Raw genomic sequence first — 27,662 nt, 5'->3', positions numbered from 1 at the left:
ACTTCCTTCTGTACTATTGTTAGTTCATCTCTTAATTTCAAGAGGAGGAGGAGGAAGAAGAAAGTTTGAGTAGAAAGTCCTACTTTCCTGTGTTATAATTTTTTTTTGCATTAATTATGGTTTTTTTTTATTAAATATGTTTTTTCATTTAAAAATTCATTTTTTTAAAAAAGCAAGTTTACAATAAATTAATTCTTGACATTGAAGCATTGTTATTCATTTATATCTTGACCTGAATTTCAGGCATCCAAAGAGGAACATATTCTCATGATATAATATGAACACCTAGCTAACAAAAATTATGATCATATTCATTTAGAAAAGAGAAATTTGAAGAATTTATTAAAGAACTTGTTATTTAAAATTTATTTTTCAGGTGTCTGTTGCACTTTCCCATGCAACTTCACATTCTTTGGTGATTATTGATGAATTTGGAAAGGGAACTGAAGCAGTAAGTTAATGTTAACTTGTTTTTTAAATACAAATTAAGTTTCTGACATAATGATATCATTAGCAACACACCCTCTTCTCCTATCTTGTCTGTCCTCCTTAACTGTGCTTTATACACTTGATTCCAGTTAGTATATCTGCTTCTGAGAGTTAGGCCTCACTAATAGCTACAGTCTGAGGCCATAGCTTATTCTCTGAGGCCTTAGATTATTCTCTAAGTTCTTAACCTGGGGTGTGTCCCCTGGGGGTGCGAGAGAAGTTTCTAAATTTTGAACCAGATTCGATGGATGACAGCTATTTAATAAAAGATGATCTTATTGAAATACGAGCCAATGCACGTATTCAAATGGAATTTGAAAAACTGGACTTAGAACAATTCTGGTGTACACAGAAAGTTAGAACCTTATCCACAGCTGGCAAAAGCAGCATTGCAGACAATTTTACCATTTGCCACCACCTACCTGTGTGAAATGGGATTTTCATCACTTTTGCACATAAAAACAAAATCCAGAAATCGCTTAAATGCAAGTGATGACTTACATGTGGCTCTTTCAATAAAGGAACCTCACTTCAAAAGTATTATTATGAATAAACAACAATAACATAGCCATTAAAAATTGAGATATTGTTTTGTATGTATATGTAAATATATGTGTTTATTTTTCAATAAATAAATTACCTTGCAATAGATGTAATTTCCTAAATAAAGAAATAGAAACACATTTTTCAAGGGGGTGCAAGAACTTATTTTTAGATTCAAGGGGGTGCCGATTACTAAAAAGGTTAAGACCCACTGCTCTAAGATAACAAACTCTCTTTGTTCCTGAAGCTCTTGGCATTTGTGATTTGTGTACAGACATAAATTTCCTCCAGGTTTTATACACTCACATCCAGGGCTCCAAGAATACAATTACTAGCCACTGAAACTTTATTTGCTTGCCCAGATGGCTGAGTTGTTAGCCATCTGGGCAAGCAAATAAAGTTTCTCTTTATTTGCTTGATGTCTCCCAGATGTCTCTTTCCACTCTCCAGCCAAAAGGCTGCAGATTCGAATCCCACTGTGGGCCTGGATGATTGTGAAAATACAGGGGGTGGTGGTAGTGGGCAGCAGATAGCATTGGCCCTCCCTCAATGAGTCTTTGGACTCCCTGGAGGTGTCACGTAATAATAATAATAGTAATAATAATAAACTATATCTAAATATTTTTATAGGTGATGTTTAAAAAAAATAAATGTTTATGATCAAAAAAAGTAATACATTCTTTAATTCTCACCATACATCACACATAATGATACAGAAATATCCTTTCCTTTAGAGTGGGGTTAAAATGAATGCCACAACACAACACAACTCATCACAACATAGTTTGTGTTTTCTTTCACTTATTATTCAGAAAAAATGGTGAAGTTACGCAAATTATCCATAAAAATAATTTAATAGGAATGACAAATAACAGAATTCAAAAAAAGCAAGTAGGTATCACTCACTATGGAGCCAGACTCCTTTTCATGATATAATCAGACACGTGATCTGGTCTTTGACTTGTCTTTGCAAGATCATTGTATTTTTTAAATAACAGTATTAAAAAGCCTTTTCATTATGTGAAATGTTCAAGCATCTAAGCTAATTTATGTTGTGAACATAAGCTTAGGACAATACTATACTATAACTGTGCGCCTATTTAAGGGGTAGAGGTCTTGGAAGAATAAGCTTTATAGATGAACTACAGTACTTAATTAAATTGTGCCAATTCTAATTTGTGTTTATATGAGGGTTGTAAATAAAGTAGTGGCAACATGTGCACAAAATGTAAACCAGTTTATCAAGTCTATACAATTGCATCCCTTCAACGTAATATCCTGCCATGTTCTGCACCTGGTTCCAAATTTGCGGTTCCAAATTTATCTGTAGCGACATTGCTCATTGAGTAGTGTCGCTACAGATAAATTGTATGCTTGTGCACATTATTTCTGTTTAGATACAAAACTTTTATTATTGGTGTGTGTTCATGGTGAGGATGAAATATTTTTGGCAAAAGTAATTTTTGCCAAAAATATTTCATTGTAATTTTGTTGTAATATTTATGAAAAATATTTCACCCTCACCATGAACAGACACCAATAATAAAAGTTTTGTATCTCACAGAAATAACGCACCCAAGCATACAATTTATGTGTAGCAACACTGTGCAACGAGCAGTGTTGGATTCACTTGTTACGGGCAGTGACAAGTGTAAATGAATATCGGCAAGTCTAGCTGAAACTGACTGAACATGCTAATTCTGACACTGCGTTAGATCGCAGTGCATTTATTCCATAAACTGAAGCATTAATCGAACAATTGCAATTATTAACTATTCAGTCAATGTCGAAACATAAGCTGTAACCTTTAACATGTTGTATTGCATTTATATAATGTTTTAATGGACACTGCAGCATCCCCAAGGAAAAAAAATTTGTTTTTTCCTTGGGGATGCCGCAGTGTCGCAGTGCTTATGTACAAGCCGTCACTGCTGTTAATATCAGTGATAGTGTGACCTACTGCTTTCAGGAATCTTTCACATCATGAAATCGCATACCTCTGAGGAGTTCTTTCATTTTGGGGAACAAGTTGAAGTCCTCATATGAAGTCACATGAAGTACTCATATCCAGTGAATACAGAGGATGATCCAATGCTTCCCATTGCCACCTGTCCAACATCTCTGTCATCAACAAACACGGTGGAGAACCTGTGAAAAAAATGTGGTTACTTTCTCCTTAAAGCCAGACACAAATGGTGCTTCAGAAATCATCGATAGTACTGTGTATTAACAGTTTTCTCTTCGGGCACATCATGATGAAGAAAGACACCTTGAATGTTGTGACTATCGCATGACTTTAACTTCACTTGGTTCTTGGCAAAGTTTTTATGCACGGGATAATGCTGAATGGTGCCATTTGTTGGATTATTTCTTCAATTTGGGCTCATAAGCCTTTGCCCAAGTTTCATCAATGGCTACAATACAATTCAGGAATGTGCATCCCTTTCAATTGAAAGGGATGCATTCCTGAATTGTATTGAGGTATGCATCCCTTTCAATTGTGTATTGAAAGGGCCAGTAATCCCTTACCTGTGCCATTTTTGCATCTCAGTCAAGTGATGTGGAATCCCAATCAGTTGATTTGTGCATAGTGAGCCTCTCTTTTAACTGAACAAGCTTAACATGTTCATCTGAAATGGCAGACTGTCCTGCACAGCAGTTATCACCTGGGTGATCTTGCCCCTCACAAAATACACTTAGCCATCGTGTGACAGTCTGGTATGGTGGGGCTCTGTCACCACAAGCTTCCCTAAGGCCATGATAAGTCACTCACAGTTTTACATCGTGCAACCTGGACTTGGATCCAGAATCATTGTTCTAATCTTGTGAACATACCTAATAGTGTTTCACACTGAGATGTTTGACTTTAACTACTTCTCCACACAAGGACACTCTCCTATTCGGGAGAGTATCTGTGCAGTCTTGTTCTGGGAAGTCCTTACATGTGGATTTTCTGTCAAGAAACAGTTTATGTGGAACTATAAAGCTGGTAATTATGACAGACTTAGGAGATATCTTGGATCAGTGTCATGGCTTGAGAATCTACAAGGAAAGAATGTCAGTAGTGCATGACATGGAAAGTGGGCAGGACTGTTTGAGAGAAGTGGTATCACACTGCATACACAAGCTCAGGAGGATAAACTAAGTGGGGATTAAATGGATGAGTAGAGATATAAAGTAAGAGGTGCAAAGAAAAAGAAAAAAAAAAGAAACCTGTTGAGGGAATATAAACAAAAAAATGCAAGCAAGAATGGTGACTAGATTGGTAAGAAAGGCCATATCAGATTATGAGAGAAAATTAGCTAGCAGGCCAAAGTAAATTCAAAAGAGGTTTTTTTTTTTCATTATGTATTTTATATGTAGCAAGTAAGAGGAAAAATGATAGTGGTAGAATGACTTGAAACAATGATGATGGTAAGAAGGTGAAAAAAACAGTTAAGTTGCTGTGTGATTAATTTGCAAAGGTGTATCAGCAACAAATATCCAGGTGGATATTTTGTTGCTGATGTGACAGAGATGCATATCAAAATTTTGAGATAGATGAACAGGAGGTATTCAGCATACTGAAACATATCAATGTGAAAACAGTAGTGGGACTGGATGGCATGTCAACCCATGTGCTACATGAATGTGCAAGAAAAATGTTATTGCCTCTGATGAGGTTGTTCAATGTAAGTCTCAGTGCTGGAAGGGTTCCTGGAGAGTGGAAAGAGGGCAATTTAATTCCATTGCATAAAGATGGTTCCAAATCAGAGGTAGTAAACTACTGATAAATTAATATTATTATTATCAACAGACCTCCATGGAGTCGAGACTCATCGTGGAAGGCACCACTCTCACATGCACAGCTTATTGTACTTCACTTTAAATGCATTCACTGTCCCTGCCCTCACAAAACATTCAGTGCATTCCAATCATCCCCCACTCTCCATGCAAAAAATATACTCCTCACCTCCTTGCTCACACCCACCTTATACAGCTTCCAGGGATGGCCTCTCATTCTCCCCCTGTCTCCAGATATTCTAAGAAAAATCTCATCCACGTTAATCTGGTAATCACCCCTTACCAACTTTTATGTCTCGATCATGTCTCCCTTCTTCCTTCTATCCACCAGGCTCTGTAATTTGTATTCTCTTGATCTGTCTTCATATTCCATATTCCAGAGACCATAAACCAACTTAGTCAATCATCTTTGAACCCCCTCCAACATATCTTTTTGAAACTGGTGACCAAATCAAAGAGTCCATATGCAGCCTGATCATAGTCTTGTATAATGGAATCATAATATCTTTACTTCTATATATCAGTATTCTCCATAATCTGTTGTGTCATCCTCACAATTTTAGCAAAATGTCCATGAAATTTCAAGTCTCCACCACATCCTCAAATCCTTTATATTTTCAAAAATATCCCCACCAATCCTGTACTCTGCATCCCATCTTTGCTTCTCAAATTTTAAAACCTTACACTTTGCAATGTTAAACTGACATCCCTACACCCTTGCCAATTGAGACAATCTGTTTAGGTCCTTTTGCAATGCTGCAACATCTGCTTTACTTCTCATAACTCTCCTCAACTTTGCACCATCTGCGAACAACTGTACATCACCATTTGAGTCCTTTCTAATGTCATTTACATACAAATTAAACAAACCCACCACTGGTGACTTTCCTCAACATGTTGATACTTATCAGACAGTCAATCTGCAATCCAAAGCACTAATCTACTATCCAACCCCATCTGTTCCAATTTAACCACTAGTTTGTCATGTGGTAATCTGTTGAAAGCCTTTGCAAAATCTAAATATACTACTGTATATGCATCCCCTTTGTCCAATATATTCATCACCTTGATATAATAAGTATGCAGATTGTTAAAACATGACCTTCCTTTAGCAGACCCATGCTATCCATTAAAGAGAATTCTACTACTCTCTATCCAGTTCTGAATCCTTGTCCTCACTAGATTCTCCAACACCTTCGCCCCAACTCCAAACAAGCCAACTGGCTCATAATTCAAAGCCTTAGTCTTATCGCCATCTTTCCATTTCTTTGGGACCTGAGCTAATCCAAAACTTATGTTAAAAATATGTTACAGGGAGTTAACAAGCTGTTAACTCCCTGTTACATTCTCTCAAGGCACGCAGTGATATACCATCAATTATTATTATTATTACGTGACACTTCCAGGGAGTCCAAGGACTCATCATGGGAGGGCACACTACTCTACTTTGCTAAATACATCTCATCCTCTCCACTACTACTCAGTTCTCCAACTATGACACTACTACCATCAATGGCATCTATCGCCCATCACCAACAACCATTGATGCACCCAGGGAGGGGGCCAAGGGGCCCTGGCCCCACCAAAAGAAAAAGGAAAAAAAGACTAGAAAAATTTCCAAAAATCTTTTCCTAATTAAAATTCTTTTTTTTTATTTATGTTGTGTCGTGTCTTCTATTTCTATACTACTTATGAATTAGCGGTCACATAAGGTGGGAATGCCCTCTGGCTCTCGGGAATCACGCTGTTGTGAACACAAGGCGAATGAGGTAGTGCTCGGGCGATACTTTGTTTGCCCGAGCCGGGTCAGAGATCGAGGGTATCATGTATTGGCGATCACTACAGATGCTCAGTCATAGGTCGTATGCAATGCGTAGGGCGTATTCTTAAATCATCTACTCAACTCACTCCCCCTCCAAGATTAAATCCCGGGTGTGCCACTGCCAACAACAGTATTTTTTGTCTGTAAATTGTGTGTGTTCTAAAGGCCGATTTGTCTGTATGCGAGATGAAAAACCCGTGTTTCCAGGAGGAAAAAATCCTGCTACTACCGTATGAGATCGGCTAACTCACCTTCAACTGAAAAAGCCCATATAAGGATTCTCCTCATCATGACAAGAATTAAACCCAGGTCTTTTCCAATTGAATGGCACAATGTTCTGCTATTCTTCCAATTGTGCTATGGTGATGTCAAGTCCCATGGCCTTGTTGACTACAAGTTTACTTAATTCCTCATACACCTGCTTCTCACTCACCATCAGTGGTTCCTGCCCCATTCCCACTGCTCTCAAGTTCTGCATTATGTTACAATCACAAGGATGAAATACTTTGAACTGCTCAGAGTTTATCATTCTCCCATTATCACTGACCAACATCATCCTCCCATAATCATTCTTCCTTCTACTGGCCACATATTGAAAAAAAAAAATCCTTAGGATTTCTTATATCGTCATTTGCTAACTGCTGCTCTTACTGCACTTTTGCTACCCTTACTAAGTGAGTCACCTTCCTTGCTTACTCTTTGTACTCCTCATGTACCTGATTATTTCTGCTCATCTTGTGTCACCTCCACAATACCTCTTTCTTCCAGATTGCACGCTTCACGTCTTCAATCATCCATTTCACACCTACCTTATTTAATCTCCTGACCTTTGGAATACCCTCAGTCATTGCCTCTCCTGGATAATTCCTGAGTAGAGACCAAGCAGCATTGATTTCCTTCCCATGCAATTCCATGATATCGCTGCAAGCTGCCTCCTGAGTTTGCCATAATCACCTGCCTTACAGTATCACATATAACCCTTTCTCACAAAAGTCTGATATGAAGAGTTGGCTGTAATGAGGGTGAGAGTTCAATTATGCAGAGTGATACATAGGATGAAGTGGGAGCTGCAATGAATGCAGAAAAATCTGGCAAGTGAGTCAGTTGATATCAGAAAGAAAGGAGTGTGAGAATAAGAGAAATGAATGATTGACCAAGAGAAGAAAAAATCAAGGAATTCTATTATAAAAGGTGTGATTGGTGAGAGATTAACAAAATCATGCTTCCCAGGTGCAATAATTAATGATGTTAGTGAAGCTATTAGGGCACAAAAGGGTAAAGTGAAAGAGTTAATCGCTTTGACTTAAATGAATGATTTGAAAGAAAAGTATAGCATGAGGAGGATATGAAAGAATTACTGGAAGTAGCAAAAGAAAATAGTGGGAGAGTTAAGATAATGAGTCTGTTGCTGCAGTATGACAGAGTATAGCTGAGGAGGGCCATAATAGCAAATGACTCTATGCATAGATTATGCAGGAGGAATAATGTGAAGTTTATGGATGTGCAAAGTGAGTTTCATGGGTGAAAGGAGTTATACAAGAAGGATGGTTTGTATTTGAATTTATTTGGTGTTCAGAGTCTGGAAGAAGTGTTGTTGAAGAAGTGCAAGTGGATGTGCCAAAATCAGGAAAACTAGAGCTTTGTGAGGCAAGGGAGCTGTTGAGTGGATATGCAGACATCAGTGAGGCAGGTGAGTGTACGAATGTGTGATGAAAGTAATGGAGGTGAAAGAAATCAAGGCGAAAATAATGGAGAAGTCATATTTACCTATATGAGTTACCAAAAGGTTTCACACCTTATTATTAAATTACTCTCGATTAGAGAAAGATGTCGGAAGTCTTTTTCACTTGGTTAGACTATAAATTATATGTGTAGTTTAGTTCTTTATCCAAGTGTAAGCAAACAAAGTTTGCACCTGAAGTTGGCTCAGCCCTAAAAATACTTAAGGCACAAACTTTGTTTGCTTACACTTGGATAAAGAATTAAACTAAATATATAATTTATAGTCTAACCAAGTGAAAAAACTTCCAACATCTAACATGTTGTCCCTCAACCTGCCACCATTTAAAAACTACATTATTGGTAGCATAGTTGACAATCCATAGCATGCTATGCATGCATCTGGAGGGTTAAAATTATAATAGGTAAGAAATAGTAATGTGTATGTGGGCATTAAATGTAGCAGTGAGAAGTGCTGGCTGACATAAGTGGTTTGATCTCAAGATTCAACAGCATTGAATATGGTGCTTTTAAAATGAGCGCGTGCTAATTTGTTGATAACAATAGTGTGAAAAAGATGCATTTATGGATTTGATCTTGAGAAGTTTGGTAGAGGACAATGTTTTTTTTGATGGATGTAATTGTGTGAGTGAATGTCAGGTGAAAGCAGTATGTATGGGGAGAGAAATAGGACTATTGAGAAAGGAGAGGGGGCGGGGGCATGAACACTGATGTGATAAGGGTGAATGAAGACATTAGAATGCTGGAATGGCTGGCTAGTGTGAGGAGAACAACTATAGGTATGAGAGAAGAGTATGATAATACAGAGTGGAGGAGAAGAGTAGTGGTAATGAATGAGATGATAACAAGAATGTGTAGGAAGACAGGTTTGGAATAAATAGGGCATGCAATACCTTTCAGGATAGAAGGGAGCTGCATACAAGAGATGAATCACATTTGAATGCAGAAGGATGGAGGCATTTGGAGAGATGGTTGTTTCGCTGGCCTGATTGGCTGAGTGGTTAGCATACTCACTCTCCAACCAACAGGCTATAGATTTGAATCTTGCCATGGGCATGGATGTTTGTGATTGTCTTTAGGTGGAAGATGAACATCATCTCCTGGTGTGATGAAACTACCATGCCACTTATTGTAGTCCTTGAAGTGGCTTGAAAAAGTTCGATGTTTGGTCTCTAGAGGAGGGTTTCCAGACTATGTAAAAAAAATAAATGAAAATTACAAAAAAAAAAAAAAAAAATATATATATATATATATATATATATATATATATATATAAATTTCTAAAAATAAGGAAAAAAATCCTTAGCCCACCCACTTTACGAAATGTACTATAGGTTTACAAAATAATCTTTCGTGGGTGGGAGAAATATAAAAAGAGAGAGAGAGAAAGGCATGAGAATGCAGGGGAGAGAGAGGGTAAGAGAGATAACTGGAGCAGAAAGGATACCAGTGAGAGAAGAATGAATGAATTTGTTTGGATTATCATGTATGGAGATTGATGATTCAGGGTGTGCAGAGGAGTGCTTGTTGGAAGGAATGATGAAGAATCTGCATTGGTAATGAAGTGGGAAGAAAATACAGAGGAGATGATAGTGATGGTTGTCATGAATGACCTGAGAGATAGCATTTAACCATGTACGAAAGATTTGAAACTGAGTTAATGAGGGTGAATGAAGAGATGTATAGACTGGAGAGGTTGACCAGTGCAAGGAGAAGAAGAATAGGAAGAAGAGTAGGTGTGAGAAGGCCATAAGTAAAGAAGGTGAATGGGAGAAACAGGGCAAGAGAGATATCTGGAGAAAGTTGAGGTAGTCCCATTGGAAGGGAGAATGGAGAAAAAATGCGAGAGAAGGAAGAGAAGAATTGCAAGTAGAAAGTGTCAAGGAAGCAACGAGAGTAGAATGAGTGAAGCCATTTGGATTATCATCTATGCAGATTTGATGATTTAGTGTGTGCAGAGTAGAGTGCCTGAGAAGTAGCATGAAATTTGTGGCAAAAGATTTGAGATTGATGTCATTGATGATGGTGCAGCAGAAGTCTATTACAGGAGAAGAATTTGAGTGTGCTGCCTTGGTATGATAATACAGAGTGGAGGAGAAGAGTAGTGGTAATGAATGAGATGGTAACAAGAAGGTGTAGGAAGAAAGGTCTGGAATATATAGAGCATGTAGTACATTTCAGGATAGAAGGGAGGTGCATACGAAAGATGGATCATATTTGAATGCAGAAGGATGGGGCATTTGGAGAGATGGTTGTTTTCCAGGTAACTTAGGCTGTTGGGGAAGGGATGTTCTCATGTGGTGATAGTGGCTTGAGAAATAAGAGTGTATACTATATTGTGAAGCATGTGAAAAGACAATAACAGCTATATGAACACTGGTAATATGTTGGTTTCTACACACACACACACACACACACACACACACAATCTACCAATAATTGTCTGGACACCCCCTGTTATTTGAAGTTATGGAACATTCCAGGTTTGTTAATAACATAAAACTAGTATACAGATAGTAGGAAGCAGTATTTCATTGTAGCAGTTGAATACAGGTGGTATGGCAACATAATGTGAACTCAGTGACTTTGAGAGGGGATGTCATCGTGTGCCGTTACATTGGTGGCATGTCCATACATGCCATTGCTGCTCAACTGGAGCATCCAAAATCATGGTTGGTGATGTGATCAACAAATGGAGACATTCTGGCATCACTAGTGCAGGAAGACACCCAGGGCAGCCATCAAAAATGACTAGCAGAGACAGGACAATGTTAAAACGGGTGGCACACAAAAAATTGGTTACAATTGGTACAGACCATCCATGATGAGTTCCAGAGTGCTAGTAACACTGTGGTGAGCACTAATACTGTTAAAAGCACTCCATTTACTGGGTTTCCACAGAAGAGCAACAGCACACAAGCCGAACATCACAACAACAAACAAGGCAGCTCATCTGGCCTGGTGCAAAGAGCATGTGAACTGGACAATTGACTAGTGAAAAATGGTACTCTGGAGTGGTGAATCGAGATTCACCTGGCTTGCAGGTGTGGGTGGAGGCAACCTGGTGAATGATTGTTATCACAGTGTGTTGTACCCACAGTAAAGTTTGATGGAGGAGTAATGGTGTGGGGTGCATTCAGCTGGTTTGGAGTGGGACCAGTGGTCATTGTTCATGGTTCCAGTACCTTGATAATCAGGTGCTGCCTATACGGTGGAGTTTTTATGGAATGGACCCATGTTCTATCAAGACAACAATGCCACAAAGCTGCAGCTGTTATGGAATGGTATGAAGTGATGGCTGTTAAATGACTACCCTGGCCTGTGCAGACTCCTGACCTCAATCCCATCGAACACCTGTAGGACGAATTGGAGTGGTGATTGAGATCCAAAGCAGCACTTCTTTCACTGAACTCAGTGCTGCTTTGATGGAGGAATGGAGACAAATTACACCTGATGTCTGCTGCACATTGGTGGAAAGTCTCCCTCAAAGGGTGCAGAAGGTGAACAAAGCCAAAGGTGGACATACCTGTTATTAGGGCTCATTTGCTTGTATCAATTGTAAATTACTAAAGTGTCCGGACAATTATTGGTAGATTGTGTGTGTGTGTGTGTGTGTGTGTGTAGATAGATAGATAGAGAGATAGGTGCTAGGAGCAGTAGGAATAAAGCAAATAAGTGTGTAGTGCTGATTGATGCAATCTCTCTCTCTCTCTCCAAGGATTGTTAGCATAAGTGAAACTTGAGTAATGAAGGAGAAGGATGTTCTAACAGGGATAGAAATTGAGAGGTATACCATATTTCAGCAGAATGTGAAAGATAAACACAGTGGAGTTCTCCCCATGATTAGAGATGAAATTGTACTTTCTCAGGATAGAGAATCAGAGCAGAAATGATGCTGATGCCTTTGAGAGTATATATATTGTAAGATACAGTACAAAATATTTAGTGGAATGTTGGTGTAGACCAGGAAATATAGATGATAATGAGTAGGAAATGTTTAGCAAATTAGTTTGACAAGTGTTATATTGAGTAATCATTATAGGTGTGGGTGGACTTCTAACTAAACCAGTCAGAGGATGTAGCATACAGTAATAAGGAAGCTGAATTTTTGGACATGAGGAACAACTCTATTAGGTAGCATGTTGAAGAGGGAACACAAGGATAAAGAGTGTTGGACTTATTCCTAGCATCAGAGAATCTGATTGTGACTGATGTCATAAATTTCTATAGTTAGTGACCACGTAGTCCTGAGTTGGAGGATGAATAGGCACATAGAGAGCTCAGTACTGCATGGGAGATATGTAAGAAAAAATTGTTGATAGCAGTGGCAGATTGTTTAGCTTAACTGGAGAAGATAATACAGTTTGCAGTCAAATGAATGGCTAGAGAAATGAAAGAGGAATTGTAGATGAAAAAGAGATTATTGAAGGAATATGAAGAGAGAGAGGTGCAGAACAATTGCATCAGATATATACAGCTTGGGCTATGAAAGTGATTAGTAAAGAGAGCAAAATTAGAATATGCGGGGAGATTAGCGCTGCTATCGAAAGTGTTTTTATTATTCAGCGAGTAGGAGGAAGACGTTATTGTGGATGGATAACCTTGCTGGATGAAGATTGAACTTGGTGATCAGTACAGATGACATAGTTTAGTTGTTTAATGATCACTTTATTACAGTGTTCCATCCTGGTACAACAGCCTTTGTTCCTAGAAGGATAAAGAGTGGTTAAGTGTTAAAAGTGAATGAAACAGGTGTATTCTGATTACTTGGGTACGGTAGATGTCAGTAAGGAAGGGGAAACTAGATGGAATTTTGCCACATTTTAAAGGAATGTGCTGTAGAACTGAACATTTCATTGATCTGGCTGTTTATTTAAAGTCTTACAATAGGGCACGTTTCTAGAGAATGGAAGGATGGTAAGATAGTGCCATTGCATAAGAATGATAGTCGAATGGAAGTATTAAACTATACGCCATCTCAACAACTATACAAGTATTGTATTACTTGTATAGTTGTTAAGATTTTGGAGAAATTAGTAAGATCTCATATAGAATTGGATAGATGAGGACTATTATTTATGCAGGCCATTATATATCTGTAAAAGCATGCTCTTATTTTAGTAATCTGGTTGTCTTTTACATTAGAGTGACAACAGCAGTAGATGAGGATAAGGCATACACTGTCACTGTTTTAAGCAAAGGCATTTGACTGGATGCTACACGATAAGTTGAGTTTTAAGTTTGCAATATATGGGTTTGGATATCAGATTAGTGGATTGGATTGGTAACCAGCTTTCTGACAGGTATTAGATAGTTGCATATGGGGAGCACTATCAGAAGGTATAGAGTACTGCAAGCATCACTGTTAATTCCTTATATCAATGATATTTTCAGTGGATTGCAGGAAGGTATTCAGTTGTTTGCTGATGATGTGAAGCTCAAGAGAGTTATTAGTAATAGTGCCAATGTTTTGGCTCTTCAAGAGGATTTGAATAAGCCGGAAGGATGAGCAAATGAATGGGGATATCAGATTAATTCAACTGAATGTAAAGTTTTGAAACTGAAGAATCCACAGATGGGGATGCTTTATACTCACCTACTGGAGTTTTACTAGGAAAAGTAGAGGAAGCAAGAAATACTGGGGTAATTATAGATAGAAATTTGAAGTTCAGAAATTTTAACGGCATGTTGCAAAGGCTGTGAAGACAACTGAGAGAGAATTGATGCAGTATTGAGGATGACATGGATCATGAGAGATGAAAGGGTGGTTGTCCCATTGTATAAAGCTTTGATTATGCCATATCTGGATTTTGGTGCTCAGATTTTATCACTAGGAGTTGAACAGTATGAAATAAATTTAGAAAGGATGAAGGGAAGAGAAGGCTATCATTTTTGTGGCATGCACAGTATTTGTTATGGTGATAGACTGTTGGCATGCGAACTACAGATTTTGGTTGATAAAAGATGAAGGGGGATATAATTTTTTCATGTGGTGGAATGAACAAGAACAACAAACCATTCCTGGAAGTTGCAAAAGGAAGAAGTGAATGACATGAGAAATTCACCACTTATCACAAAAATATAGAATCATTAACACCCTTAAAAACAGAGCTACAATAATTTGCTCTAACCAGCAAGCCCTGAAACAAGAACTAAAAATCATCAGCGACACATTCATAAATAATGGCTATAAAATAAAATACTATTAATAAAATACTCCATAAAACAACAACAAAAACGAATCTAGATTACAGTAAAACCATAGCCATCCCATACATTAAAGGGTTATTGGAAAAAATCAACAGAATCCTACAACATTATAATCTCAATGCCACCTTTAAACCACCCACTAAACTTAAAACCATATTCAGCTCCTCTAAGGATCCTCTCCTCCCATTAGCACATCCTGGAGTCTATTGCATCCGCTGCACCTGTAACTTACGCAAGAAAGAACACATTAAACACATTAAATATAACCATTATGGTGAAGCAGGCCTCTCAGACCACACACTCAACACCTTACACCAAATCAACTGGAAAAGCACCCGCTCTTTACACTGCACAAAACCCTGGTACGAAAGGAAATTTAAGGAAGCCTGTGAAATCCTGATAAACCACCCAAACATTAACAACAAAGATGACATGAAAATTCCAAGGATCTGGATGGCACACATTCAGCCTACCTAATATATAAGATCCAGCATAAGTCAGGACTCTAGCCGATCTTCAGCTAGTATTAGAAACCATTCCATACCAACTGGCTGGAATGTACATGATGTTAATATATGTATATAGATAGATACTCGTTGTTGTGTCCAATGTATTTCTACAAACAGATAACTCCTATTATTGGTGTTATCTGACTCTAGCGTTGATGTATAATTTTTTTATTTTATTTTATTTATTTATTTTTTTTTTTTTCACCAGAGGTCAGGCCAACAATTGTTGTAGCAGTTGGTCAGTGTCTTTAACAAACTAGTTTGATTGTAGTGTAGCTTGTTTTCTGTGTATAGTTGTATGCTCCAGAAGATGACCTTGACATAAAGGTCGAAACGTTGAATGTAGATTTTAGTTATATTAAACTAAAGTTTTTATTCAAACACGGTAGTTGTCTCCATAATTTTCAAAAATACACGAGAAATAGATTTTTTGTATGGAGCTTGGTAGGACCATGGAGTGTATTACCTGAGATAGTTATTGAAAGTGCAAAAGGTTAAGGAGTAGTGCAGTAGACTTTGTGTTGCCTAGCATTGACCTTCCATGACTCCATGGAGGTCAGGAAATAATAATAATTTCCATTGTCATTAAATTTTGTAATATTATTATTTTTATAAATTAGGAACTTAATTCAATTTTTTTTAAATAAAGAATATTTATTTGCATGTTGTCAGAATTTTTCAAAAATATAAGCTTAAACAATTTTAGGGTCTTATTTCATCAATGTTTATTTCACCACTCCATGCTGTTTTCATTTCAGCCATAAATGCTACCTCTTCTTGATTTACGCTCATGCGTAGACCTACAATTTTTACCATGTAGGCATTTGGAACTGAAATCCTACGGAATAGATTGGTTACTCTTTATTCCTGGAAGTATCCTATGTCTGTAGAAGTGTGTGTTCATGGGACCAGTTTGCCTGCTTGCAGGAAGAAAAACCCCATATAAATTGGGGAGAAAAACCCTGCAATCCATGCCCAAGACCGGTTAACTTGGCTATGTCTGAGAAAGATCCTAAGCTCCTCACGTCAGCGACGGGAATCGAACACAGGACACCTTTCCTAGTCATATGGTTGTGAAGTACATAACCACTCAGCTAACTGCACAAACAAATGCTACCAAATTATCTAAATTCAATTTCTAGCAGTTCAATTATTATTTTTGTACCTTTTATATTTGACATCTGTTTTTATTCTGCTTTAGAATTAATTGATCATTCATTTTCAGAAGTTAATATCAGGCCTCACCAGTCATTAAGAACTAACTTCTTATTACAGGTGGATGGTACTGCACTGTTTACAGCAAGTCTTCAGTATTGGCTTGATCAAGGTATACATTGTCCTCACATTGTAGTATCTACACACTTTCATTCACTTCCTACTCTTTTACCAACTTCAGAATTACTCTTATATCAAGTAAGGTTTTGATTTATATTTTGTTTTATATATTTTCAATTATATCCTTGAAACTAATGAAACTTTTTTAAGTGTTATAAAATTTGCTCTGTGTATTTGGTAAAGAAGGATAAAATAGCTGGTTCTCCTAAGGATCACAACTAAAAATCTGGAAAGAGACCAAGTCATGTAGAGAACCAGTGTCCAATCCTCACTGTCCCTGGTGCAGTCTGTAACCAGGTATTCTCTTAAATACTAAATGACAATAAACTGGTAGTGGTACTTTGCTCGTGAAAGTGCATTGTATATTAGATGTAATTACATTTTTGTAGTTTTAGAAAAAGGATTTTACACTGAGTTAGCTTTGCATTAGCAACACCAACATAATAACGTGTTGGTCCACCTCTCTGTACATTCACTGCTTACAGATGTCCAGGAACAGATTCCACAAGGTGTTGAATATTTACATTCTGAACAATGTAAAAATAAATAAAAAAAAATTACAAATAAATATAAAATTGATAAAAATGGGGGGCTGGCTCAGGAAAACTCCTTAACCCACCCATGGTACAAATATACTATAAATTTACTAATGTTTCAAGGGTGGGAATCACACACACACACATATATATATAAAAACTAGCAGTGGATGAGGGTAAGGCATAGACTGGCATTGTTTTTTTTTTTTCTTTTCTTTTTCCAACGCATTTTACAGGGTACCACATTCCGATCCTTTTGCAACTTCCAGGGCTTTGACATGTATTAAATAGTTGTATATGTGGAGCAATATCAAGGAGTAGGAAGGCTACAAGTGGAGTTCCATAGGGTTCACTCCTGGGATCATTATCGTTCAATCTTTATGTTAATGACAATGTCACTGTATTTACAGGGAGATGTTCAGTTGTTTTCAGATGATGTGAAGCTTGATAGAGTTATTAGTAATAATGCTGATGTTTTGGCTCTTCAAGAGGATTTAAATAAGCTGGGAAGGTGAGCAAATGAATGGGGATACAGCTTCATGTATAAAATTAAATGTACAAAGGTGAATGCAACTAAATGTAAGTTTTTAAAATTGGGGATCCACAGATGGGATTCTTCATGTTCACTTGGAGTTGTACTGGAAAAAGTGGAGGAAGCAAGGGATCTTGGGATAATTATGGATAGAGATTAGAAGTTCTGAGGACATATTGCAAAGGCTATGAAGACATCTGAGAGAATTGCGGCAATGTTGAAGAGAGCATTGACCATGAGAGATAAATGTGGGCTGGTCCCATTTTATAAAGCTTTGATAAGACCATATCTGGATTTCTTTGCTCAGATCTAGTCACCAAGATTCGAAGGGGTATGAAGTATCTTGGAGTGGGTGTAGAGGCAGATAACAAAAATGATATCAGGACTGTACAATGGTGATTATGAGGATAGACTGAGGGCATTCTGACTGTAAAGTTTTTATGGATAGAAAGCAAAAGGGGATACATCGTGACATTTAAGCGATTGTAAAGTTATTGTATTAACACTATGAGGAGATTTTTCATATGTTAGTACGAGGGAAAGGAGCATGGACAAGGACCATCCCTAGAAGTTGCAAAAGAAGGTGGTGAGTCAAAGGGTAAGAAGTAAGGTTTTTGCATAGAGAGTGGTAGGAGTGGAATGCACTGCCTGAAGGGATAGTTAATGTGCAAACCAGGGATGAGTTTAAGGAGTGGTATGATAGACTTTGTATTGACTAGAGTTGACCTCTATGGAGTCTTGTGACTTCATCGAGGTCAAGAAAATAATATTCACAATAATAATCTCTTGCACATTAACAACTCTCTCAGACATTCTATGTCTGAGAGGGTTGCGAATGCGCATTCCATGCTGCTACTACTATTGTTCTTACAAAAAAAACTACACGTACTAGCCACTGAATTAGAAACATTTATTTAATACCATGGTTTCTGTATACAGTACAGATGATGTGAAGCTTGGTAGAGTTATTAGTAATAATGCTGATGTTTTGGCTCCTCTTCAATTTTCTGCTCTTCAATGTTCAGTGAGATATGGATCAGGAACACCCTTCATTAAATGCTTCGGTGAATTGCTGCACACAGGAAGTGCTGTTTGTCTGTACAAGCTTTCTCAGACAAACAGCAATCTCATTCCTGACAAACTGTCTTAGGACCACAGTTACGCCTCTTATATAAGCAATGTGGGTTATTTTTCAATGAATAAATGCACTGGGATATCTCAACTTTTGAGAAACCAGTCAGCTCTGCCTGTTTTCAAAATCATGGCTCCAGCCAGATGAGCACCCATATTGCCGGCTTGAGGGTATGTGGCACCCCTAGACCAATTTTATCAACACATTATAAGATAAGACAGGCATCATAAAATTCTTTATTATTAAAAGCAGTTTATAGTTATTGCCAAAAATGTGTGTATAGAGCATTGGGATGGGGGGGCACTGTTTGTACCACCAAGGCTTGACTATTACTTCGACTAATACTATTACTTTTCTTACGATGTTGGTGCCCCAAAGCCATTTCCTCTAGGCTGGTGCCTCTTGTGTCTAAGCCTAGAGCCAGCCCTGTGCACCCACAGTAAGCCCTTTATTGAACTCCAAAAGATGCTTTGTTTCTCCCATTGTGATCAGCAGCATTCTTAAATAGTTGCTTAGAACACATGGCGACTCAAGTGATTAAGCATTTTTCATATAAGCTGTGTAAGTGACATTTGCATGTATCTGCATAAAGGTTTCTAATTCAGTGGCTGGTATGTGTGTTTCTCAATACATTATTTACTACTTCCTTTTGCAACTTCTAGGGATGGTCCCTTTTCCTTGTTCTGGCATATAAAAAATCTCCCCAGTGTTAATCTTCTAATAATCTTTCAACAGTTAAAATATCTCCATCATAACCCTTTAATTCAATTTGCTACCTCCTCCCTCCAAATTCTATAGCTTGCATGCCTTCCATATGTATAACCAGCTTTGTACAGTCCTGATATCATTTTTATTATCTCTGCACCCTCTCCAAGGATATTTCTCGTTCAAATCCTGTTGACCACATCTCTGGTAAATTTGATTTACCAGATTTAGATCTGGTAAATCAAAGCCGTATAGGTAAGTCAAGAAAGAATGGAAATCAGGTAAGTGACGTTGTTAGTAAAAAGGAAGAAGTTATTTGGCATGGTGACTCTATAATAAAACATTCTATTGATGAGCAAGTTAGTCATATGTTGAGTTTTCCTGGAGTGAAAATTAAGAATATAAAGGAAGCAATTCAAAAATAGAAAAGTAAATGAGATTGCAATTGTAGTAGGTACTAACAACTTAACTAGTGATCAGTATTAAGAGAGACATGAAAGGGTTGTTGGAAGAGGCAAGAGTGAAGAGTGAGAAAGTGAAAACCATCAGTATTTTACCTCGATATGATAAAAATGAATTAAGAAGGGCTATGATGGCAAACAATTAGATGCGTAAATTGTGCAGGAAGGACTAGATGTGAATTTTTAGATGTGTGGAATGAGTTTGAGGGAAGACTGGATTTGTATAAGAGGGACAGCCTCGACCTGAATGCGTTTGGTATCAGAAGTCTAGAAAAACTAATAAATAACTAAGAGAGTCAGGGAAACTAAATTATAAAGGGAAGAATGTGAGAATGTGAGTGTAAGATTGACAATGTTATATAACTGTGTTATTGACGGGAATGGACTTTGTTATGGAAATGTTGACAAGGAGAGAGAACGATTTCAACTTTGTGTTCATACAGTTCAGACCAATCCAAAGTGTGCAAAAATGTCTACATGTCTCTTAGTAACGGAATACCGTGAGTAGACATATAAATACAAAATTAATGACAGAAAATCTGACGTAAAAAGATTTTTTTAATAGTATAATTTTCGCCTCTTCAGTACATGTTAAGCTCAAATTAAACAATAACTGACAATTCCAAAAAGTGCCACCTAAGTAGCTAGTGTAAGATAACTAAAAAGGTTGATAAAATTTCCTAACAAAAAAAAAATATATATATATATATACACAATAAAAAGTTAGGAAAGATTAGCTGATTTGTAAAGTACTATCTCCCATAAAGGGGATAGACGTAAACCATCAGATCTGTTTAAGTTAGGAGAGTGGAGTAAAGTTTCACATGTTTCTTTATAAAGCCGTTCTATGAAGAACCGACTTTTGTGAAGTACTCTTGTCTTTTTCCAATGAACTCTATGTCTGGCTAAGATGGCATGTTCTGCAAGTCCAGACTGTTCAGGTTTAAGGTACTGAATATAAGACTGGTGCTCTTCTAGTCCAGGGGTCGGCAAACTGCGGCTCGTGAGCTACATGCGGCTCTTTGGGTACATGCATGTGGCCCTCAAGTAAAATTGAAAATGAAAATAAAACTATCATAGTTTAATTTATCAAATTTTTAAAGATTATACAGAGGGAGTGGAGGAGATGGTTGAGCACATGGTAGGCAGGGCAGCCAAACAAAGTGACTAATTAGGATTAGGTTTTAGGGGGCCTCATCATCTAAGGTCATTTGCAGAGCAACAAAGTGACTAATAAGTGATCGCACATGTGTGTTAGCATTTCAACTCAACTGGCGGCTTGCTTTTATCTTTCAGTCTCGTGATATCCGAAAAATATATAAATACTGGGGTTAACTCACAACACTCATCTTAACCAGACATAGAGTTCATTGGAAAAAGACAAGAGTACTTCACAAAAGTTGGTTCTTCATAGTACGGCTTTATAAAGAAACATGTGAAACTTTACTCCATTCTCCTAACTTAAACAGATCTGATGGTTTACGTCTATCCCCTTTATGGGAGATAGTACTTTACAAATCAGCTAATCTTTCCTAACTTTTTATTGTATATATATATATATATATATATATATTTTTTTTTTTTTTTTTTTTTGTTAGGAAATTTTATTGACCTTTTTAGGTATCTTACACTAGCTACTTAGGTGGTGCTTTTTGGAATGGTCAGTTATTGTTTAATTTGAGCTTAACATGTACTGAAGATGCCTGTGACTCACAGACGAAAATTATACTTTTAAAAAAATCTTCTTACGTGAGATTTTCCATCATTAATTTTATATTTATATGTCTACATGTATAAGGCACTAGAGAAGAATAGAGATCTGCAAGTTGTTCTGCTGTGTCATGCAGACAAGGGTATACAAAAGAACATGCAGGTAGATTAATACCCATACACGAATGTTAGGAGTATCAGAAACAAAGGGGTAGAGTTTGTTGCCTTGGTCAATATGTTGGAACCTCAGATTGTGGGCATTAGTGAGACATGATTATCAGAATCAGACATAGCTGGCATTGGGTGTAAAGGGTACACTATTTTCAGGAAGGATAGAGAGGGGGGCAAGCTATTAATGATATTGGATGACTTAAATCCAGTTTGAGATGAGACCTGTGATTATAGTAATACTTCTAACAGTATTTCCTGTGGCAGCGAGTTTGAAGCTATCTGGTGTGAGGTAGAATCTTACAAGATCAATTACATAGTGGGGTATTGTTACAGACTTGGTGGATCAGTTGCTAATGATGAAGAAATGCCAAATAGATAAGATGAGTGTAAAAAAGAGTAATTATAATGGGAGACTTTGATTATCCACATATTGATTGGGTAGCAGTAGAATCTCATGAGAAGAATGAAAATGCATATATTGAGCTGTTGCAGGACAAATTCCTCAAGCAGTATGTGACAGAAGGAACTCGAGGTCAGAGTGTTAGATTTGATTATAGTGTCAGAGGGCGGTTCAGTTAAAGATGTAACTATTGTGCCTCCGGTTGGTGACAATGATCATATGGTACTCACTTGGAAAGTGACTAAGTTTATGAATGTTCCATTCAGAAAAGGTTACATGCTGAACTACAAAGTAGGAAATTATGACCAAAGGAGTATACTGAGTTCAGTGGAATGGGATCGGTTGATGGATAGGAAGAATGTCGACAGTGCATGGGAAGCATTTAAACAATACTTAAATGATGTGATATCAGAATGTGTCCCGAGAGTTCGAAGAATAAATAGGGTAGGAGCCTGGATGTGTAATCTTATTAAGCAAGAGATTCATAAAAAAAAAGGATGAGGTGCAAGGAATTATGCACAATACCATGTACATAAAGATGATGTGCATTATGAAAATTATAAGCAGATGGCTAGAATAGTCAACTGTTGTATGGAAAGCAAAGTCTGAGTATGAAAAAAACTGGCTCTGTGTACTAAAGACAACCACAAGAATTCTATCGATATGCTGCAGGTAAAAGAAAGAATGAATATCAAAGAGAATAACTATAATCAATGCAGTGGCATGATGGTTACAGATGCAGAAGAGGTTGTTCAACTAATGAGTGCCCATTTTGTTAAAAATTATCAACCTGGTGTGTGTGACATTGAGCTCACTGATACCTCTTCATTGGATGAAGAAACTCAGGTGTATGAGGACAAGATATTAGAGCTTTTTTAAATAACGAAACCTGTGGTGCGTTCATAATTAGAAGAAACACAGGTATAAACCACAGTGAAAATTATTTAATTGTAAATTATTATTTAAATTAAGGGGATATTAAATCCCACATTGTTTTAAAACCGAATAAGAAACTCAAAGATTGGAATCAGAGAGTTTCTTGCCGAATATAATATAGTAAACTATAAAGTATCGGCGATCACTAAGCGTCCACTAAATGCAAGTGACCCTAGCACGTAGTACAATACTGGAAATCTCACAGCAAAGTCGGTAAAGTTCTGATCACTATTCTTAGGTATTTTCCATAATGTAAAAACACATTTCCTAGGAAATGTATGCTGTAATTACATTATGGTGGGGAGGTCACTACCCAGACCGGTTTCAGCCTTTTTTGAGGCTTCATCAGTGAGTAGCTAGACCAAGTTAATACCAATTAAAACAATGTAGGATTTAATATCCCCTTAATTTAAATAATGTTTTTGTTGCCGAAATGAAGCTTATTAGCTCTTTATATTTAAGTAACTTAATGGTTGCACCTGTTTGGAAACTCGTATAGCAGAGTATAAGTTCTTTTCACTATACACTTTGGTATTAACTTGGTCTAGCTACTCACTGATGAAGCCTCAAAAAAGGCTGAAACCGGTCTGGGTAGTGACCTCCTCACCATAATGTAATTACAGCATACATTTCCTAGGAAATGTGTTTTTACATTATGGAAAATACCTAAGAATAGTGATCAGAACTTTACCAACTTTGCTGCAAGATTTCCGGTATTGCACTACGTGCTAGGGTCACTTGCATTTAGCGGACGCTTAGTGATCGCCGATACTTTATAGTTTACTATACTGTATTCGGCAAGAAACTCTCTGATTCCAATCTTTGAGTTTCTTATTCGGTTTTAAAACAATGTGGGATTTAATATCCCCTTAATTTAAATAATGTTTTTGTTGCCGAAATGAAGCTTATTAGCTCTTTATATTTAAGTAACTTGATTGTAAATATTTCATCCTAAGTATCTTAGGACATCATTAGTACAGTATTTAAACAAAAATTAGGAATAACATACAGTTAGGGCGCATGATTACAATAGAATCTCATGAAAACGTGCATAACGTGCTAAAGTAGTACAAAAAAAAAAAAAAAATCTGGCATTATTAAATCACTAGTTTCCAGAGCACACAAATTCTGCTCCTCTGAAGACTCTTTAAACCAGGAATTAGAAGTTATCAAAAATACAGTCATCCTAAATGGATATAATCCCAAAACAACTCAAAAACTCATCAGTTACTTCTGCATACATCAAACCAGACAGGAAGAAGTGCATAGGATTCCCATACCTTACGTTAAAGGCATCTCAGAACGTCTTTCTAAAATTATGAAGAAATACAATTTTGCCACTATTTACAAACCTATCAACCAAATTTACAACTTATTACCTTCTCCTAAGGACAAATTCTCACTCTTGATGTTACCTGGTGTTTATGAGATTCCATGCTCATGCAAATGATCTTACTTTGGACAGACAGGTATGTCTGTTCAGAAACGCATCTCGGAACATCAAGACCACATTCGTCTTCTTAAACCGCAGAAATCTGGCCTCTCTCAACATGGAATTGAAAATCCAAACCATAGGATCCATTGGGAAAAGGCTAAACTTTTACATAGATCTTTATTTAAACATGAACGTTTATACAAAGAAAGTTCTGAAGCCCTACTACACAGACCAAACCTAAACCGCAATGACGTTCTTACTATTCCTAAAGTATGGGAAATTATCATACAAAACTGTGTTAAATAATTAACGTTTTTTTTTTTTTTTTTTTGTACTACTTTAGCACGTTATGCACGTTTTCATGAGATTGTATTGTAATCATGCACCCTAACTGTATGTTATTCCTAATTTTTGTTTAAATACCGTACTGACGATGTCCTAAGATACTTAGGATGAGATATTTACAATTAAATAATTTTCACTGTGGTTTATACGTGTGTTTCTTCTAATTAGATATTAGAGCTGTTGCAAAAACTGAATAAGAATTCAGCAATAGGAACTGATGGGATATCAGCAAGTGTGCTAAAAGAGTGTTCAGTTGAACTGGCTATTCCTTTGACCATGCTGTTTAATACAAGTCTCAGAACAGGGACGATTCCGCAAGAATAGAAAGAATATGGTAATTCCATTGCACAAGGATGGTGCAAAGACTGATATATCCAACTATCAACCAATAAGTATTTCAGGAGGTGTTGAAGATTTTGGAAAAATTGGTTAGGGCTCACATTCAGAAATGGGCTGACAGTGAATCTCTACTTTGCAATAAACATCATGGGTTTACTAAGGGAAGGTCGTGTTTTAGCAACTTCCTCACATTCTATAATAATGTTACCACTCAACTAGACAAGTAGAATGGACACACCATAATACTTTTGGATTTTGATAAGGCTTTTGACAGAATACAGCATGGTAGACTTTCACATGAATTGGAGAATATGGGTTTGGATTATAGAATATTAGCATGGATAAGAGGATGGCTGACTGACAGATATCAAAATGTGGTATATGCAGGATCTGAGTCTGCAAGATTTAAGGTAACCAGTGGTGTACCACAAGGATCAGTGCTTGGCCCGCTGTTATTCAGTATATACATTAATGATATTGGGAAGGATTTGACAAGTGATATACAGCTATTTGCTGTATATTTAGGCACTTCTCAGGTCAAGACCATATGATCACTCTCACCAGTTGTGTAATCAGGAACGTAGTGAGATCACTACTGGTGAGAGTGATCTCACCCTACTGGTGAGATCACTCTCACCAGTAGGGTAATCAGGAACGTAGCTGATTTGCAGTACTTGCAGAATGATTTGAATAGGCTGGAATTGTGGGCATGGGAAAATGGATATCAGTTCAGTGTCAGTAAATGTAAAGTCATGCACTTCAGTGTGATTAGATATGCAATGTCGTATTATATTATTATTATTATGGGCAACTCCAAGGAGTCCTTAGATTCATCGAGGGAGACCCTAAACATCGTATCAAGAACTGTTCATTCACACAGTATCTATCACTTTGCTTTGAACTCATTGACACTCATGGCACCCACAACAGACTCTGGCAATCTATTCCACTCATCCACCACTCTCTAAGCAATTCTAACACCCTTGCTAACCACACTGTTACTCGTTTCCATGGATGACCCCTGGTTCTCCCACCACCACACCAGTTCTGAAACATTTCATCTGAATTAATCTTGTAAAAACCCCTCAGTAATTTGAATGTCTCAATCATATCACCACTTTCTGCCTATCAACCAGTTTCTGTAACCCACAAATCTTCAACCTGTTCTTAAAGAGGAACAATAATAATCTGCTTGTCTCTTCTCTTCAAAGTATTCTTCAGTAACCAAGTGATCTGATGAGCTGCTTTAGCCACTTTTCTATGTGTCCCCTAAACTTTGACTCCCTATCCACTAACACTCCGAAGTGTTGGGAGTACAGTTCCACAAATGTGGTATATTGCGTGTAATCTTTTCACTCCAAAACACATAACCTTACACTTTGCCACATTAAACTGACATCCATTCTCCTTACCCAGTCTGCCAATCTATCCAAATCATCCTGCAAAATTTTGACATCGTATGTATTCACTATTACTGTATCCAACTTTGCATCATCAGCAAATAACTGAACAGTTCCTCACAGAACCTTTCCTATATCATTAATGAACAAATTAAATAGCAGTGGTCCAAGAACAGAACCCTGCAGCACACAACTTGTCACAGGCCTTCTTTTTGGACTGTACTCCTGAATAAACTACTCTATGATATCTCTCCATCAACCACCCTCCAATCTATCTCACCAATCCTATATTCATCCCCATGTGCTGCTGTTTACTGATTAGAATTCCATGTGGTATCCTGTCAAAGGCCTTTGCAAAGTCCAGCAGTATCACTGTACACCCATAACCCTTATCCAATTCAGCCATCACTGTATTATAAAACACGAGCAAGTTACTGAGGCATGATCTACCCTTCACAAAACCATGCTGCCCCCTCAATACAGTATCCCATTTCCATTTATCCATTCCTGTATTTTGCTCTTGACCAACTTCTCCAATACTTCGACAACGACTCTTGATATACTGATCAGTCAGTAATTTGCAACAGCAGTCTTCAAGCCTCCTTTATGCAATGGAACTATTTTCCCCTCTTTCCACCCCCTCGGGACTAACCCAGAGCTGAGACTTAGATTAAACAATATGGTCAAGGGCACTGACAATTCCTTTGCCACTTTGTGTAAGACTCGAGCTTACCATCCAATCCCAGAGATGTATTCACATTAAGGTTCTGTAATATGCTATTCACCTCCATTTCATTCACCTTCTTTCCTGTATAAACCATCAGTTCACTCATTCCAATATCACTGCCTGAATGATACACTCTTGCAAAGTGTTCACTTAATAATTCTACTATTTCGACTGTTTCAGTTACCTTCCTACCATCGGCATTCCTTAAAATCATTTTGCCTATACATTTTTCTTTTACTTCCAGCATATCGAAAGAACTGGTTGGGATTCTCTTTTGCCAGCATTGCTAACTTTTTCATTTCTTGCATTTCTTACTACACTAGTTACCCTTCTGGCCTGTGCCATGTACTGTTAGTGTGCCTGCAGGTCACCTTTCTCATTCCCTCCATAATTGTTTCTTTT

The 27,662-nt window shown here is 37.3% G+C and overlaps 1 protein-coding gene across 1 annotated transcript in view; it reads left to right on the top strand.

Annotated features, from left to right (window-relative positions):
• Positions 1-27,662, top strand: part of LOC150101203 (mutS protein homolog 5-like) — a 194,114-nt gene that overhangs the window by 149,239 nt on the left and 17,213 nt on the right. The window contains exons 12-14 of the mRNA XM_090402188.1: positions 377-451; positions 16,372-16,509; positions 19,507-19,617. Coding sequence (XP_090258314.1) covers positions 377-451; positions 16,372-16,509; positions 19,507-19,617 — 324 coding nt within the window. The remainder of the gene's footprint in view (positions 1-376; positions 452-16,371; positions 16,510-19,506; positions 19,618-27,662) is intronic.

Source organism: Typopeltis vanoorti, chromosome 12 (assembly GCF_054136105.1).
Source record: "Typopeltis vanoorti isolate ZY-2024b chromosome 12, IOZ_Tvanoo_1.0, whole genome shotgun sequence".
Lineage (NCBI taxonomy): Eukaryota > Metazoa > Arthropoda > Arachnida > Uropygi > Thelyphonidae > Typopeltis > Typopeltis vanoorti.
Note: the sequence above shows the minus strand (reverse complement) of the source record. Positions and strands in the feature narration are given on the sequence as shown.